The 17500-nt window shown below is 49.0% G+C and overlaps 1 protein-coding gene across 11 annotated transcripts in view; it reads left to right on the forward strand.

Annotated features, from left to right (window-relative positions):
* The window catches only part of sox6 (SRY-box transcription factor 6), a 176537-nt gene that overhangs the window by 142975 nt on the left and 16062 nt on the right, over positions 1–17500 (forward strand). For all 11 annotated transcript variants that reach the window (XM_062548505.1, XM_062548506.1, XM_062548508.1 and 8 more), the window contains 4 exons: positions 875–1024; positions 3736–3904; positions 4911–5095; positions 16589–16694. In XM_062548505.1, the coding sequence (XP_062404489.1) occupies positions 875–1024; positions 3736–3904; positions 4911–5095; positions 16589–16694 (610 nt within the window). The remainder of the gene's footprint in view (positions 1–874; positions 1025–3735; positions 3905–4910; positions 5096–16588; positions 16695–17500) is intronic.

Genomic DNA, 17500 nt, shown 5'->3' on the forward strand with positions numbered 1-17500 from the left:
ACACACACACACACACAAACTAATCATGTTGAGGACCTCCCTTTTCCTGTGGCAACTAATGATTGACATTTTGTGCCTGGCCAGTCATTTAAACCATATGCTGCCTGCATGTGACCGCAGCGCTAAGCTACGTCACCAGAGTCAGGCAAAGCCACGGACTCAGCAGCCAATGAAAATAAGCACAGAGGACGGTGATTTCTCCTCTTCTCCTCCTTTAAAAAAAAAAAAAAAAAGAAACGGACCTTAAATGTATGCCTTTTAATAACGGCCATGATTGATGCCCCGGGTCCCGCACACAATAACGGGGGCCTGGCTAGGTGTCTCTGCGGTGACTTATTGGCCTAGAAAAGCGGCGGCAGCGGCAGCCTCAGCAAGCGGGGCGAGCGGTAGGAAATCAGATATGAGAGCAGGCCAGCGCTGAAGAAAAGTCTGCAAACTTTTACTGATGAGAGGAAAAAGCCCTCTCCAAGTCTCTTGTACAAAAGCCATCACTGTGTGGGTTTCTCTCTCTGCTGTCTCTCTCTCTCTCTCTCTCTCTCTGGAGTCAGAGCTTTTGATATACAGTTAAGACCTTTGATGGAATGGCTGTGCCAGGAGGGAAAGAGTGAGAGAGGGAGAGAGAGAGGGAGAAAGAGAGAGAGAGAGAGAAAGAGGACAGAGAGAAGGAAGAAGGAAGGGGAAAAGAAAGAGAGGACGGGTGGGGTTTGAAAAGAGAGAGAGCGCAAGGAAAGAGTGAGAGAGAGAGAGGGAGAGAGAAAGAGAGGGAAGGGGAGGGAGGGATGGAGAGGAGGAGAGAGAGAGAAAAAAAGCGTCTTTGAATGGTGGTTGGCGTTGGATGTTAACGCCTTGTGGGTTTTCTCTGCTCTCCTCGCAGCAACTGTACGCGGCCCAGCTGGCCAGCATGCAGGTCTCTCCCGGAGCCAAGATGCCACCGCTGTCCCAGCCCCCCAACGCTGGCGCGCCCATCTCCCCCACGGGCCTCAAGAACGACAAGAGGTCCTCCAGCCCCGTCACTCAAGTCAAGGTATGCCTGCCTCCCCGCCCCCCCCCACCTCCCTCCCTGCCTCCCTGCCTCCCCGGCCACTCCACTGGTGCTTGACCCAGATCCACCCGGCCGCGCCGGTTCACTAAATCAGGAGAGGAGTGGAGAGGTGGCGCAGTGCTGCGCCGTGCTGCTCCGAGATCCTCCTGCCCCTCCACTGTTGGGAGGCTATCAATCTGCTACACTTTTACAAGCCTCCCACTCTCCTCGTTTCTCTTGCGCTCTCTCTCTCTTTCTCTCTCTCTCTCTCTCTCTTTCTTGCTTTCTCTCCAGCTGTCTGTCTCTATTTCTCTCATTGTCTCTTTTCCTCTCTCTCTGTCTCGCTCTCTCTCTCTCTCTCTCTCTCTCTCTCTCTCTCTCTCTTTGTTTTGCTGTTTCTCTCTCGCTCTCTCTCTCTCTGTTTCACTCTCTCTCAACCAGAACTCTGTGGACAGGGTTGCTATGGCTATGGTTGCTCGCAGACAGCAATTTCTGGAACACACGGCCTCCGATCACAAAGAACAACAGATCTTTTTTTTCTGTTTATTCATCCTTTCTTGCTGAGCAAAAACATTACATCACATGAGAGCCCCCCCCCCCACACACACACACACACACATACACACACACACACACACACACACACACACACACACACACACACACACAGTGCAGAGACAAAAAAAAGTAGAGATGGCTCTTTCTGGTTGTCTTAAAATGAAGATGAACAACGGGACTTCTCAGGGGCTGGATGGCGGGGCTCAACACGTCTTCAGCTGAGAGCAGAGGGCAAATACATCATCTTTTCCCCCCCTCCTCCCCACCTCCCTCAGCCCTCTCTCCGTCTTCCCTTTTTTTTTCCTCCTTTCATTGAGCGGCCTTAATCCAAAACACGTGCACGTTTGGAAAAGTTGGGTTTTAATATCACTAAAAACGAGGGGACGTAAATCATGTCAGTGGCGGTGCAGCGTGGGCTGCTATCCTCTTTAAGGCGCCGAGCTCCGCGGACAGAGTGGAGCGGAGAGGAGCCGGAGATGGAGCCTGATCCCGATCCCAATCCCGATCCCGATCCCGCTGTCACTGCTGCTGCTGCTGCTGCTGCTGCGCCACACAGTCTCTGCGGGTCCCGTGCTCCTCCTCACCCCCGGATACGGAGGGGATTTGGGCTAATTAATTTCAGCCTGAAGAGCCAAACAATAGCACTGACATGAATTATCTCAAAGCAGCTCTTTAGGCCATGTCAAAAAGCGGTTGGGCTCAGATAGCGGGTGTTCTCTCTGTGTGTGTGTGTGTGTGTGTGTGTATAAGTGTTGTGTGTGTGTGTGTATAAGTGTTGTGTGTGTGCCTGTGTGTGAGTGTGTGTGTGCCTGTGTGTGTGTGTGTGTATAAGTGTTGTGTGTGTCTGTCGGTCTGTGTGTGTGTGTTGGAGCTTTATCTCCTATTCAAGATTATGGGCGCAGTTATGCAAGATAAGCGCTAAGTGGCTGAGATCACATAGTATTAAGAATTCAACAAAGACGCTTGAGCGGCGTTGGATCCATATGCAGATATGGCCCGCTTAATTAGATTAGTAGTGTGTTTGGTTTGTCTACTTTTAGCTTAATTGAATGACAAACTGTTATTGGCAGTGCAGTATGAAGACCTTGAGGCAGACTCATGTTCGCAGTGCCATCTGTTTGGACAAATACGCACTCAGGCTCCCAATGAGACTCACTGAAAAGACATTTTCCTGTAAACAACCACGAGCCATACACTGTGTGTGTTTGTGTGTGTGTGTGTGTGTGTGTGTGTGTGTGTGTGTGTGTGTGTGTGTGTGTGTGTGTGTGTGTGTGTGTGTGTTTGTGTGCGTGTTTGCATGCCCGCGTGCACATGTCAGGGTATTTATTTGGGCATATGTTTGTGTCAGTGACACAGTTAGTCTTACATTAGACTGTGGATGCCGTGTGACAGTGTCCCATTCGTTTCAAAGGATTTCTGATTAACTGCAATGACATTGACTGGTTTTCACTCTCCTCTCCAAGCATCACCAAGCACACAAGATCAAACTTAATCAGTCCCTGGGTCTATTTCCTTTGTTCACTGGATGGCGAATTTTCTTTAACTTAAGAAATCAATCAGGTGTTCAGTATATGAGATGAATACATAAAAGGAAAAACACTTTGAAATACCGACACATCAAGGATGAAATCTTTTTGTTAATATCTGAAATATAAACTGCAAGTGTCTGTCAAAGAGAAAGTGATTTAAACAGTATTTCAGCCAGAGCTTTATTCAGAGTGTAAAAAAGAAGGAGATAGAAAGAGAGGAAGGAAGAGAGAGAGAGAGAGAGAGAGAGAGAGAGAGAGAGAGAGAGAGAGAGAGAGAGATGGGGAAAGAGTGAAATAGCCGTAGGAGAACAGTTGGAGGAGATAAAGACGTGCTGAGTGTCACAACGGGCTTTAATTAATCAGAACAAAAGAGCGCTGTGGCTGCCTGGGCGTACGCCCCCCTCCGCCTCATGCCCTGCAGGTGAATGAGGAGCCCCTGCCCGCTCACTGGAGGAGTAATTAGACTTCTCGTCGCTAATCACTGACTAGCATTATGTCTCAGAGGTGAATTCTCTCCTCTCTCTCCCCACTCTCTCTCTCCCTCTCTCATTCTCTCTCTATCCCTCTCTCCCTCTCTCTCTCTCCATGACCTGATGTCTTGTGTTTTTTTTCTCTTTGGCCACACAGGAGGAGGGCGCCCAGCCGCTCAACCTGTCTGCCCGGCCCAAGACGGGTGACTCCATCAAGTGTCCGACGTCCCCCACACACGGCCTCTTCAAGAGCAGCCCTAACAGCCTGTCCGCCAAGGGGGGCATCCCCAGCCCCCTCGGCATCATGGGCCGCGGCTCCTCTCTGGGTAAGGACATCCGCCAGTTCGCCTGAGGGGTTTCTGCACAATGCGTCGTGGCCATGGGCGATTGCTAGAAAGAAAGAGAGAGAGAGAGAGAGAGAGAGAGACAAGGTTGATTTGCTCAATTCTATTGTCAGTCGTTAGTCAAAGAATGTTAACAAGAATGTGGAAGGTATCCACTCTATTGTGTTTATTCTATCGTTTTCTGTGTGTCTATTATTTTAGCTTTTTTAATGAAAGTTGGAATGCGAAGGCTAGGTTTTTAGATCTTCCCAGTGGGACGCTTTGTGTGGTGCCACGGTTTTTTCTGTGTCGGATAAAAGCCGAAGGCATCCAGTCCAAAATTCACACAATCACTGACATGCGGCAGAAACTTTTTTTTTTTTTTCCTTTTCCATCTCGACGAAACTGCTTTAGCGCCGCACCACGCCGTTGGGCTTCTACCGGATGCCTCAGCCAATCATTTGTTTTAAAAGCTCTCTCACTTTGTCTGCCTCGTGTGACGCCCCTTCAATCAAGCCTCCGTGTGCGCCACTGTAACTGTTATTAAACGCTCTCTTTCATTAAGGCGCTCTGTCTGCAGTGGAGCTGCTGTCATTTCCCCTCTCGGGCTGGAGTGGGGCTTTGAACCCCGGCCTGTTTGTTTTTGTTCTATTTCCACGTTTTTTAACTGCTAGCCTCACCTCACTTTTATCTTTTTAATTATACCGAGAGGGAGTGCGACTCCGGCTCGAGATTGCTGCCTTATTTTTTTCCGAGGGAGACGCCACACATGTTGTTTGCTGCATGGAGCGGAAATGCACATGCCTACAGTCTACGTGCACACACACACACACACACAGACACATGAGAGAGGGTAGTGAGACCTCCCATTGAGTTCTTTTTTTCTTTTTATCACAGAACCTTGCCACTTGTGGCCTCCTTTTGGTGCGTTTGTGTTTGTGTGTGGGTTTGGTGTGTGTCTGCGGAGGTGTGTGTGTGTGTGTTGACGGACTGTTGCCCTTGCCTGCAGACATCCTGTCCAGCCTGAACTCCACAGCGCTGTTCGGAGACCAGGACTCGGTGATGAAGGCCATCCAGGAGGCGAGGAAGATGAGAGAACAGATCCAGAGAGAGCAGCTCCAGCACCACCAGCAGGGGATGGAGGCCAAGCTCCAAGCCCTCACCAACATGGGCCTCAACTGCCGCTCTGACAAGGCAAGTGCCCCCCCCTCCACTCTCTTTCTCTGTCTCTGTCTCTCTTTCTCTCACTCTCTCACGCACACGCACACACACACACACACACACACACACACACACACACACACGCACACACACATACATCTCTCTACCTCTTTTTTGCTAAATCTCTTTTTCTGTTCAACTTATTCCTCTCAATCTCTTTCTCTCTATCTCTCTCTCTCTCTCTCTCTCTCTTTCACACGCACACACACACACACACACACACACACACAAAGACACTCACACACTCTCTCTTGTCTGTCTCACTTATCTGTTTTTGCGTACTTGGTCCTGTCTTTAGAACTGCCTCCCACCCCCTCCCCCCTCCCTCTCCTCCAGCACCAACACTATTCTGTTCCTCTGCGCGTCTGCCTGTCAATCAGGCACTAGAACCTGGTGGTGCACCGGCTCTCCACCTCATTTTGACACCTTTCATTCAAGCCACCGCCGCTCTCAATTACCATGCTGATTCGCCACTTACTGTATTTTCACAATTGTCACATTGTCCTCTCCCAGCTCACTGCCACTTTCCTTAATCTCCTGAGTGGCACAAAGCGAAATCCAAGTCTAGTAAAGTGTCTCTAGTAAGTGTCTATTTAGTCTATTTAAAAAAATAAAAAATAAAAAAATGGGGTTTTTTTGCCTTCCCTCACCACAATTTTTTTGGCCTTTGAAGCATATCCAGAACAGCAATGTTGATTGGCGTTGGCATGGCAGGCGGGGAGAGCGAAGGTTGGGGATGGTAGCGGTGGCAGGACTTGAGGGAGATTGGGAGGGAGGCGAGCGCCGGGGCGAAAGCAGAGCACTGGGGCGAAAGGGCCACGCTGGTTCGGGGGGTTGCCCTACGTGTGTGTGTGTGTGTGTGTGTGTGTGTGTGTGTGTGTGTGCGTGCAGGGCCCAAGCTGTTGCATCTCTGCCCAATTAGAGGCGACGCGCGGCTCTCTGCAGCCGCCGGTGAGGGACAGACCCGCTTTGTACAGACAGCGCACAGACTCCCAGGGACTCCCTTTAAAAATATCTTCAATCAATGAGTCAATCAAGGAGCGTGCAGAGATAAATAAATAAATAAATAAATAAAAAATAAATAATCGCCAGCTCCCATCTGATTGATGCCATATTGCCAGTTGGCTGACGGAGGCAGGCAGGAGCCGGGAGCTTTGACTCATTAATATTTCAACACCTGATACTTTCAACCAGCATCTTCAACTAGGTCAATGTATGTATAAAAAAATAAACGAAACATCCATGTCTTCTCCTCTTTTTTTTCTGAGTTTTAACGGGAGGGAGGAAGGAAGCCGAGGCACTTGAGAGATCTGTGTCTGAGTGGGTGGCATGGTGCTCAACAGGCTCTGCTCTGTGTCGTGGCTTGTCTCCGGCATATGGTTAGACACCTGAATTAACTGTAAAATTAGGGCTGCTTTTCCTCCGCAGTCCAAACAATGGAGGCTTTCGGGGGCTCTAATGCCCCAGACACTCACGGGTGTGCCCTTTTGTACGTCTCAAACAATTACATACCTCTGGCTCGTTTTTTGTTATGAGTCTCTGGAACAGTGGTTTGAATAGCATTCAAAGATCCAAAATGGAGTCCCAGGCATTTTCTTTGGATGTGCGTGTGTGTGTGTGTATGTCTGTTCGCTTAAGCCTCAGGATTAGAATCTATTCTTCTGGGTCTTTTTTCCCCCTGTCCTGCCTTTTGTACCTGTTCCCTGGAGGTGGTTGTGGTATGCAGCGGAGCAGCCGTCACCTGTAAACGGTCTCCTCACCCCACCTCCAAGCTGGAGACTCACGCACGCACACACAGCACTCCCGAGGAGGCCTCCCAGACTCCGGGGTGAGCCTGTGGTCAGCCAGGCAAGGGGAATATGCCGCTACATGACATGAATGCAGCCGGGCGAACAATGGCTGAAAAGGAGCGATTTCAACAGGCGGGACACACCTTCGCGGGCATTGTTCTTAACAGCCGGAGCTTGACGTTTTTTTCTCTCTCTCTCTCTTTCTCCTGCCTGGCTTTTGTCCGGCTCCCGTTTTTGTCTCTGAGCAATTGTGAGGCGCCCCCAACGCTTTCAGGCCGCTGCTTGAGCGCTCGGCTCAGGTGAGCTGTCTGCACGCTCCCCCCCCCCCCCCCCCCCCCCCCCCACCCCCCCACCCCCCTAAAGTGGGGAGAGATCTGCTGCCACACCAGACATCACTCCTCACCGCTCTTGCCCCCCCACACCAGCCTGTACTCAGCCTGAGCAAGACGGGGGAGACAGGGAAGGCAGAACAGTTAGAGCAACAGTTAAGTGTGTGCACACATGTTGTGTGTGTGTGTGTGTGTGCTTGTTTGAGTGTGTGTGTGTGTGTGTGTGTGAGAGAGAGAGAGGGAGAGAGAGAGAGAGAGAGAGAGAGAGAGAGAGAGAGAGAGAGAGGCAGAGAGGGAGTGAGCGTTTGTGGGTTTTTTTGTGTGTGTATGTGTGTGTGTGTGTGTGTGTGTGTGTGTGTGTGTGTGTGTATGTGTGTTTCTGACAAAAACTTTGATGTAAGAGTAGAAGGTGGCTCTGTGAAGACTAAAGGCAGCACCAGATCCTGGCTCTGACAGAGCAAGAGGAGGAACAACAAATAATAATTAGGGAGCACTATCAGTTCTGAAGTATGCCTGGTATGTTTGGGTTATCGGGTTGCCATAGGTTACTGCACACACATCCCAAAGACTCCCTTTCTTTTTTGAAGTCAATCAACCGTCATTCTCGCAGCCTCTTGATTCACGGCCATTCCCATTTCCAAGCAGAGCATCATGTGATTTCTGTGGAAAAATACAACAGGAGGGAGGGAGAGGCCGGATTGCTTCATATTTAGCATTCCATTGTTTGCTCCACAAGAATACCTGAAAACAGGTGTTCATAAATTCACACTTGACCTCCTCAGTGAAGAACAGTGCTTCTTTGAATTATAACCCCCCCCCCAACCCATCCCCACCCCATCCCCACCCCCCAACCTGAATTCCAGTCCCCCCCCCCCCCCCCCCTTTTTATCTTGTAGAGCGAAGCAATTTGTCCTTTACTACCTCAGAGCTGAAAGACAGGAAACAGAATTCTCCACTACTATTCTCCATCTGAATGCGTCCCTGTGCCAGGCACACACTTTATTTGTCACCGCTAGAAATACTGCCCTGGTGCCGGCCGGGCGACGGTAAAGAATGGCGCGCTGTATTTCAGCACCAGAACCGGGCAGAGCGTTGTCAGGGCAGGCCCGCGTCAATGCAAACCGACAGTCCAAAGGGGGTCTAAACGTTCCAGATAAAAGCTTTCACTTCGGTCAGTTTCCGAATATGAATATTTCAGCGCGGCTCCTCACCTGACATAAATAAAGCGCGCTCCTTAATAGCTCCGCTCCCCGTCGGCTGTTTGGGAGTTTATCACAGCGAAAGCGTGCGCACAGATTGTGGAAAGGTAACATAAATGGGATTACAGAGAGGTTAACATCATCTACTGGGGCTGTAGTGAAGGATATTAAATATTGATTTATTCCCGTGTAACGACCGCGCGGCTGAGGGAGGCTAAGTGCTGCTTACAGATGGATCAATTCATCTTTTAATACAAAGTGTGTCCGAGGAAGCACAATGGAGTGACCTGCATCCCTTCCTTCTCTTCCCCTCTCTCCTTTTCCCTCTCTTCAAAGTGTTGTCCCCCATGTCACTGTCTATTCATTTTTTTCTACTCAGCTCTCTCACTTGCACTCTGCTTCCTGGCCTGTCGCTGGCCCTCTCTCTCTCTCTCCCTCCCTCCCTCCCTCTCTCTCTCTCTCTTCTTTTTACTTCCTCCCTCACAGTTTACTGTTCCACTCTTGGTGCCCTGCCTCTACACTCTTCTGGCACTGTCCCTTTCTCTCCGTCTCGTTCTCTCTCTCTCTCTCTCTTTCTCTTCTCTCTGAGGAGAAAGGAAGGTTGCATTTGGTTCTCCTGTCCTCTAGGTGCACGTGTAAAATATTCATGCTTTTTTGAAGCCCGTTTCTATGCCTGTATTTTTTTTTTTTTTTCATTTGTCTGTTTTTTACTTTGTCCCAGCAGTGAAAGAAAAGCTTTTACAACCCTTTCACAATTTACTTTTTTTGAAATATTTACAAAATGTATTATTGTCTGTGGAGGGCAATTACTTTATTCTATTATTTATCTGCCTTTCAGATGCTTTTACCATGAACAGTGCAGAAAGAACCACAGTCGTACAGTACACTTACAATACATCTGTTTCTCGACAGAAGGGACTGCATGACCCATACACTGTTTCATCCCAGTGACTGACAACTTCTTATTTCCCCTCCCTGCTTCATAAAAGCAGATACATCGTTTCATAGATACAACAAACTCACTGATATCGATATTTCAATTTTATTGTAGTTATCAGAGGACATTGACTTTTATGGCAGTGTTTATATTTTATGCTATATATTTTAGCATATGTGCATATTGATGTATTGATATTGGTGTTGCTGGTGCCAGGTTTTTGACAGTGGAGACAGGGCGCTGAGGGCTCGGAGCAGATAAAATATGTTCCTCTTTGCTGACTCCTTCCAAACTGGAATCAAAGGGTGAAAGGCCAGTGTATTAACCTATTGAACTGCCCCAGCCCTGTACTCTTTGCACTTACCCCCCTTCACACACACACACACACACACACACACACACACACACACACACACACACACACACACACACACACACACACACACACACACACACAGAGCAAGACACACACACACACACACACACACACACACACACAGAGCAAGACACACACACACAGAGCAAGACACACACACACACACACACACACACACCTCGCCTGTCTGTCTCTGCATTATTGATGAGCGGAGTATTCACCCTTCTTGCATCCCGCAAACGAAGCCCTGAAATATTCAAATGGAGCTTTGCTGGCGCTCCTCAAAATCCTGACTCTTAACCTTTTGGATGGGGAAGCAGTGTGTGCCTTGCCACCCCACCCCACCACCAGCCCCCTGCCTCCCTCCTCCCTCGCTCTCTCTCTCTCCTCACAGGGTGCTTGGGCCCCCATTCACACAGGCCTTAACAAAGACCAGGAGTAAAATCTTGTCTGGTCTACAGCCCTGGAAGCAATTTTCTGCTCCTTTTTGGGCTCCTGTCTTCGAAATTGCCAGCCCAGGATTTTTTGGCCGCAAAGTAAATTCTGCCATACATGGGTCGGACCATCCAAATTTGATTATTCCCCGCGCTTCAGACACTGTCAGTGCCCAGCGAGTGCCATTGTCCGGCGTCGCTCACATTAATGCTTTGTTCCAATTGGTCATATCTGCCAAAAGAATAAAAATAGCCAGGCCCTCTGAATCAGAGTCAGAGCACTTGAGTGTGTGAGTGTGTGAGTGTGTGTGTGTGTGTGTGTGTGTGTGTGTGTGTGGGCAGATGGCCCGGGCCACATCTGAAACAATGCCATCTACTTTTCTCCCTCCGTCCTGCCTCTCCTCCAGGAAGACATGAGAGCTGCCTGGCCCCATTGATGGCTCCTGATTTTCCACCGTCGCTGCATAAAATCAGACGCTGCCAAAGAACCGCAGCCGGCCCGAAAAAAGAGAAAGAAAGAAAGAACGAAGGGAAAAAAATGTAACAGGCCCCCCGAGCCCCCGACCTGCACAGCTCTACTTTCACCAGAGATCACACAACAAAGTGCCTGGAGAGAATAGAGGCCACAATGGGTCATTTATGCGCAGCCATATTGGGACAGAAAGCACGGAGTGGGCATATAAAGAGCCCTCTGTCCTCCAGGTCATGTGGTGGGGGATTGTCTTCTGGTCCGTCGTCCTCCCCCTCCACCCCCCAACCCCCCAGCCCCCGACGTCTATTGTAAATAGATTGTATGATAAGAGCGAAACCGAGGTCCCACTTAACAGACCCGCGAGGACTTGCTGAACAGTTCAGGGTCAGTTAGAACTGGAAGCCCATAAAAAGCCATGAGCAAATGAGCTCAGCGCGGCGGCGAGAGGAGAAGGCCCGCCGCTTTGAGCCGGCCTTTACGGCTGCGCCATGGCAAGTATGAAACGGATCATTTACGAATCGGGTTCAGAGGTTGGGGAATGTTGCTGGGCCAGCTTTTTCCTCTTCCCCTCAGCCCGCAATATCATAAAAATGACCCGACGACGGCGGCGGCAGCGTATCCCAATCGCGGATGCAAACAAAAACAAAACAAATAATTAAGGAGGAGGAGAAGAAGAGGGATATGCTGGCGAGATGCCTGGTTGGGGGGGGGGGGGGGGGGGGGGTTACTCGCTCATACCCGGCATCCCAGTGTAATGACCCTAATTGAAGTAAGATGCAGGGAAGCCATCTCCTCTTTAAACAAATGAGGTGGCTCTTTGGCTTTGGCCTGCTGGGGCTGGAGGATTCGGGGGCAGTCATCCAGAGGCTGTGCCTATGATCCCGTGCCCACCAGTAGAGGTACTGTAAGTCCGAGAGGGTGCGGGCCCATGGCCCGCTGCCGTGAGGCCCGCTGCCTGTTAAGGAGACCCAAAGGTTGGGAGTCTGGGAGCATGAAGCCCACTGGTGAGCGCAGAGCAGCCGACCGCATGAAAGCCTCTCTTGGCTCACCGCACGACTGGATGTGCTTAAGACTAAATGCTTTGAAACTACCAACTACTGGAGAGCGGGCGAAATTATAAATAACATGGCGATTGGTTAGGAGGGGAATTAGAACCAGATGAAGGGCTAAACGGCCGTGGAAAACAAAAGGCGAATCTCGCTGCTGTGCGCCGCGCCGCACCTCAGCGAAGCAGAGAGAATGCACGAGGCAGGCGGACGCACAGGGGGCTTCAAGAGGCCTGCAGGTCTCATAATTAGTCAGACGTGGAGTTTGACAGCGGCGAGGACACACAAAGGCCTCCTTTCTTCTCAGGGCTCCGAGAGACGTTCTCCAGGTGTGTGACAGACAGAACACGCAGTATTCTCTCTGCGCTTAGTAGAAAAAGCAAGGACAGCCACCCATTGTGCTCTTGTGTCCAATGTGTCGTTTGTCGTTTGACATTTTTTCCCTTCTTCTTCTTCTTCTTCTTCTTCCTCTTCTTCTTCTCTCCTCGTGGAGATATTTGCCTTGTGCACCTGGGCCTTGGGGGAAGTAAATGACTAATGCTCTGTTACTTGCACCTGTCTGAGTCACGTATTGTTGCAGCTCAGCTCAATGTCACTTTTTCTGCTGGATAATGAAACGCACTCCAAAGCAGCGCTGTGTTCAAAAGTGTTCCTCTGGCGCACGGCTCTCTTTTTTTGTTGCTGCTGCGGGCCGAACAATGTCGGACATTCGAATCCGCGCGGCGCCCTAATGCGACAAAGCCTGAAAATACCGGCCGAGAGCACAATTGGTATTATTTCGGCGCTGCATTGGAGAGCAGGAACAATCCAAGGCCATATGGCCCGGGCCCGAGCTATTTATACGGGGAGGAGGAAGAACGTCAGGAGCTGCTGTGTGATGCCTAAGTACAGGGTAGACAGCAGCACAATGCCGAGGGCCGCTCCTGCCCTCGCTACCCAAAATATGCCCTGCGGCCGGCGCGAGCGTCCTCCGGCACATGTTCTGCGGCCAGCATGATTAAAACCTTAGCCCCGGCGCTGACATGGGCCCTGCGCTGGCTCTGGATTAAATGTTAAGAAGTTCCACAAGGGCTGCCATCGACAGCCCTCCGCACTATTACTTCACTGTGCAACCATGCCTCCTTCGAACAAAATGCATTTGTAACCAAATTTGAGACAAAAAAGGGCCGGGGAGCGGATAGGATTATTGTGGGTGTCTTTTTCCACTTCAGCTTGGAGTGCACGGCTATAATTTTAGATGTGGGACTGAAGGCAGCATGCTGAACTCATTTGAGGGAAGGACCAGTTGTTTGCCAGAGGCAGTGGTCTACACGGGAGGGGCACATCTCTTGCATTGTTTTCCCCTCACACTCTCTCTCTCTCTCTCCCTCTCTCCCTCTCTCTCTCTCTCTCTCTCTCTTTCTCTTTCGCTCTTTCTCTCACTCTCATGCTTTCTTCCTCACACAATCATATCTCTTTCCATTCTCTGTCTCCCTCCCTCTTTCTTTGACACCCCTCCCTCCCTTGACAATCTCTCCTCTATTCTCTCAAGATTTTTTCCACTTTTTTCACCGCACTCGCCGAAGGGAGGAGTTCTTCTTGCCATCTTCCTCAACACGGCGCACATTATAAATATCCTTTATAGCATGCTAGTTACAGGGAGCTGCTGGTGAGGATCTCTACCTGGCTGGACAGCCCTGTCCCTGGGTGCTTCACGTCCTTTACTGCTCTTCAGTAGCGGAGTGATCAGTAAAAATTTAATGACACCATAAAATAATAAAAATGCCATTAATTTATCACAGCACTTCATGCCGTTGGTAGTAAAGTAGCATTAGTCCGCTGAATATTTTTTGAGCCTTCAAACAAAAAAGCCTGATGCCATGCATATAAATTATCTCCATAATTTCTACTTCAATACTAATGCTCCGATATAAATTACGTACGTTATAACCAATAAGTATATAAAACATAGTATATAAAATTTAATGGAAATTCGTTGTGCAATATTGTGAGGAAGTCACTCTTCATGGTTTAATGTCCGTTTATACTCGCTAACACACAGAGTGCGTTCTCAGTTGTGTTTTCTCATTTGAGTTAATGCACTGGAGTCGGTCTTTATTATTTCCTTTTGCTACCTAATTAAGAGCCAAACCTGGACCAGTTTGGTCGATGATTAAGGTGGAGCAGCAGACTCAGGTGCGGTAATAAAGGCTTAATTTCATAACTAGCTTTGTTGAGAACTGGTCCCAGGCGACTGGTCGGGCTGATGTTGGTTAATGACCGGCCTCTCAGCGCGCGGCGCGCAGGGGGGAGAAGTTTCGTGCTGAAGCAGTTATTAATGAAACTCAGTGATGGATGGCTCTTGTTCTCTATCCTCTCTCGGCCCGATGTGGAGTGTAATGATCATGAGTTTATAAAAGGGGTTGATTGATCAGAGGGGGCCGGGGCACAGCGGAGGAGGGACCAGTCCGCTCATTCATTATGAGGAGCCCGCAAACTCAGACAAGCATAGACACTACTGGACACACAGACATGCACGCACACACGCACGCACACACACACACACACACACATATCTGCACAAAGATATTTTCTCATAAGCACACTTCTGTGCACACATACACTTTCAAAGAAGTGTTCTCTGTTGCACACACGCACACACACACACACACACACTCACAGAGACACACATGTGTACACACACAAAATCCCTTGAAGATGGAGTCCTCCTCTGCGAGTGGGCCGCGGAGCATTGCAGCTCTGCCGAGCCTGTCCCGCTAATCGCACATCCGTCAATTTGTCATCAGGACGCTGAGCCTCTTTCATTAAGTGCAATAATGTGGCCTGGTGATGAATACTCCAGGGGCCAGGATGATTCGCACCGAGACGAGTGTGTGTGTGCGTGTGTGTGTGTGTGTGTGGGTGTGTGTGTGCGCGTGTGTGTGGCACCACCGAGACACATGCGCGTGGCGCTCCATCTTATCTTTACAAAGCGGCCCCCTCCCATCAGGGCCTGCCACGTATATCATAATTAGAAAACACTTAAGTAAGCAAAGCAGGGCCCGCGAGGCACTGCCCAGTGACAGACCGGTAAGCAGGTAGTGGTTAATTGTAAATCAGAATCACTCAGATGCCCATGAATAATGACTGCTCCCTGAAGCGTGATGGTAAATGGCTAGTACTTCTCTCCCCTGTATTTTGTCCATTTTTATGAGTAATGGTTGAATAGATAATACGCATGTGGGAGATCGGAGTTCATCGAGCAACTTTAATCCCTGTTAATATTTTTTTTCTGTCATCTACTTCTCATGCCATGTTGAGTTTAGACAATTTAATTTAGGAGATCAACTGAATCAACAGCATGTGTTTAATTAAAGGTGTACAGCTCTACTAAAGTTTTGAATATGAGGAGGGATAAAACAGTCACGACAAAACTCTTAATTTATATCATTTATAAAAAAAGACCTTGAAAGTATTTTTTTTTCTTTTCTACATTCCATATGTAGATGAGCTGTTGACATCTAAAGATGTGGTAGTCAGTGTGTGAGGCAAAGCTGTGTATGTGAGAACAGAAGCTCCCTAGTGGGTCTTCCGTCAGAAAACAAACAAAACGAGCAAAAAAAAAAGCCCCCAGAAAACAGCGGGGCTGAAAGATTAATGTGTGTGTTGGTGTCGGTGTCTGCGTGTGTGGCAGGGGAGCTGTAAGCATTGTGTTGGGAGCCCACCTGAGTGACTGAACAAACTCCGTGTGATAGGCATCCTGGAGGGAGAAAAAAAAAAGACAAGACGACAAAGAAAAAGAGACATGAGAGTGAGAGATGGGAGTCGGGGGCGGCGAGGCGAGCGGAGGGGAGCGGAGGGGAAGGGAGGGGAGGGGAAGGGGGCAGGGCGGCTGAGAGGCACACAGACAACACACCTTTGGCAGCGGTAGATTGAGCACTCACACTGGGAGTAAAACAAACGCTCTCCTCGGCGCCCTCCGAGCCCTAGCCGCGCGTCTGCTTTTAGCGTCCCTCCAGCTGGAGCTGTGCTGGAGAGATTATTTGTATCATGCCGAGTCAAAGTGTCCATCTCCTACTTCAGTCTTTAGAGAAGGAGACAGCCCCTCCGCTAATGCCCTGCGCATTCACTGCAGAACTAGGTCATTTAACAATGGAGCGAGCAGCAGTCTGCACTCTCCCCCTGCATAATACATTAAGTGTAATGTGCACAGACTATTCAGAGGCCCCCCGAAAGCTGTTATTTTATTCTGTAAATGCACACGGACATGACATTTAATATTGTCACCGCGCGCGCTGAATGACAGGGTTTCATTGTGCGTCAAGTACAACACGATGCCAAGTTTAATCTGAGCATAAAGCAACATGACAAAAGGGAAAACACGGTGTGTTCTTTAAGGCATGAACCCTGAATAAATGATAGGCAGTGGGCTCTGGGCACTGGAGACCCGGGCTTGTTCCACAAAGATAACAGGAGGAGGAAGCAGGGGAAAAGAGAGGGAGGGAAGGGAAGAAAAACTCCCGAGCCCTCTCTGCTAGAGGTCCCGTGCTCCATTGTCTGGAGGAGATGCTTGAGTGTATTGGAAATCCTTTTACCAGCAAAGGACTATTAATGTTTCTAAATCACGTCTCAAAAACCTCACAGATAAGGGGGTTTCCTAAATAGACATGGTAAAATGGGATGGACATTTTTGTTTGTCAAAGCACAGTGTGCTATTACTATTAGTCCATCGTCAGTAATGTATGACAGAGGCCGATTTTTTGAAAGACGCATATTATAGTACATAAATAGAATCGTAAAAAAAAAAAAGGACCATAAGTGATGTCATATGTATAGTATTTCGCAGTGTATCTGGTTTTCTGATTGGCAGGTGGAGTAATCTTTGTACCTGTATGTTTTTGCAGGAGAGGGCTCACTTTGAAAGCCTGGCTCATCCCTTGGCCAAGCTGGGAGAAGAAGTCAAGATTGGGCAGCGAGTCATCGATCTTACCAGACCAGAGGATCTAGATGGTAAGTACAGTAAACCTAGCTTGTTTTGTGGAACAGAAAAAACAACATATATTGTACATCATCACTCATTATTTGATTTATTTTTTATAACTGTCACAACCATAATTTCTGGCATCACACCAATACAGAATATCCAGATCTTGTTGTTGTTTTCTTTTATAACTTCATTGTAAAAAATGCAGTATATGCCAAAATATGGTGTATTTCCTTTTCCTTGAAGACCTGGGCCTTTACCAATGAGTTCCAACCCTCAGAGAATGGCTGGCTTTAAATGGCCTTCTTCCTTTTTGTTGTGTGGGCCTCAGGAAGCAATAGCTAGCCTGTTGAGTACTGAAGGGAGGATGGGCCACATTCCAGGCCCCGGACGGATTCCTCCAGTATCAGAGGTGGCAGTGTGCTGGGTGCTCTGCTGAGATTTGTTGGGGCCATGTGTTGTTAGGCCTGCATGACGTCGAAGAGAGAGAAGAAGGGCCAGAAGTGTATGTGCGTGTGTGTGTGAGAGAGAGAGTGTGTGTGTGTGTGTGAGAGAGAGAGAGAGAGAGAGAGAGTGTGTGTAAGGTTGGACAGAGGTTATTGGAGAAACTGTTTGAAGGTTTTCACAGGTAGGTGTTCAGAGGACAGGGTCCCGAGGACAAAGCTGGGCCTTCTCCACGCCCAGCCACGGCTGCCTCTGGCGCTTGTTTGAGGTGCTGCGCGGAGAGGTGTAAATTCTGATAGCACCAGCGTGACAAAGCGTCATTTCTCTTTGTGGCCCTGATGCGTAAACAGTAGCAAGGGAACACTCCCTGGTGCCAATATTTGTCTGA

This window comes from Sardina pilchardus, chromosome 11 (genome assembly GCF_963854185.1).
Source record: "Sardina pilchardus chromosome 11, fSarPil1.1, whole genome shotgun sequence".
Taxonomy (NCBI): domain Eukaryota; kingdom Metazoa; phylum Chordata; class Actinopteri; order Clupeiformes; family Clupeidae; genus Sardina; species Sardina pilchardus.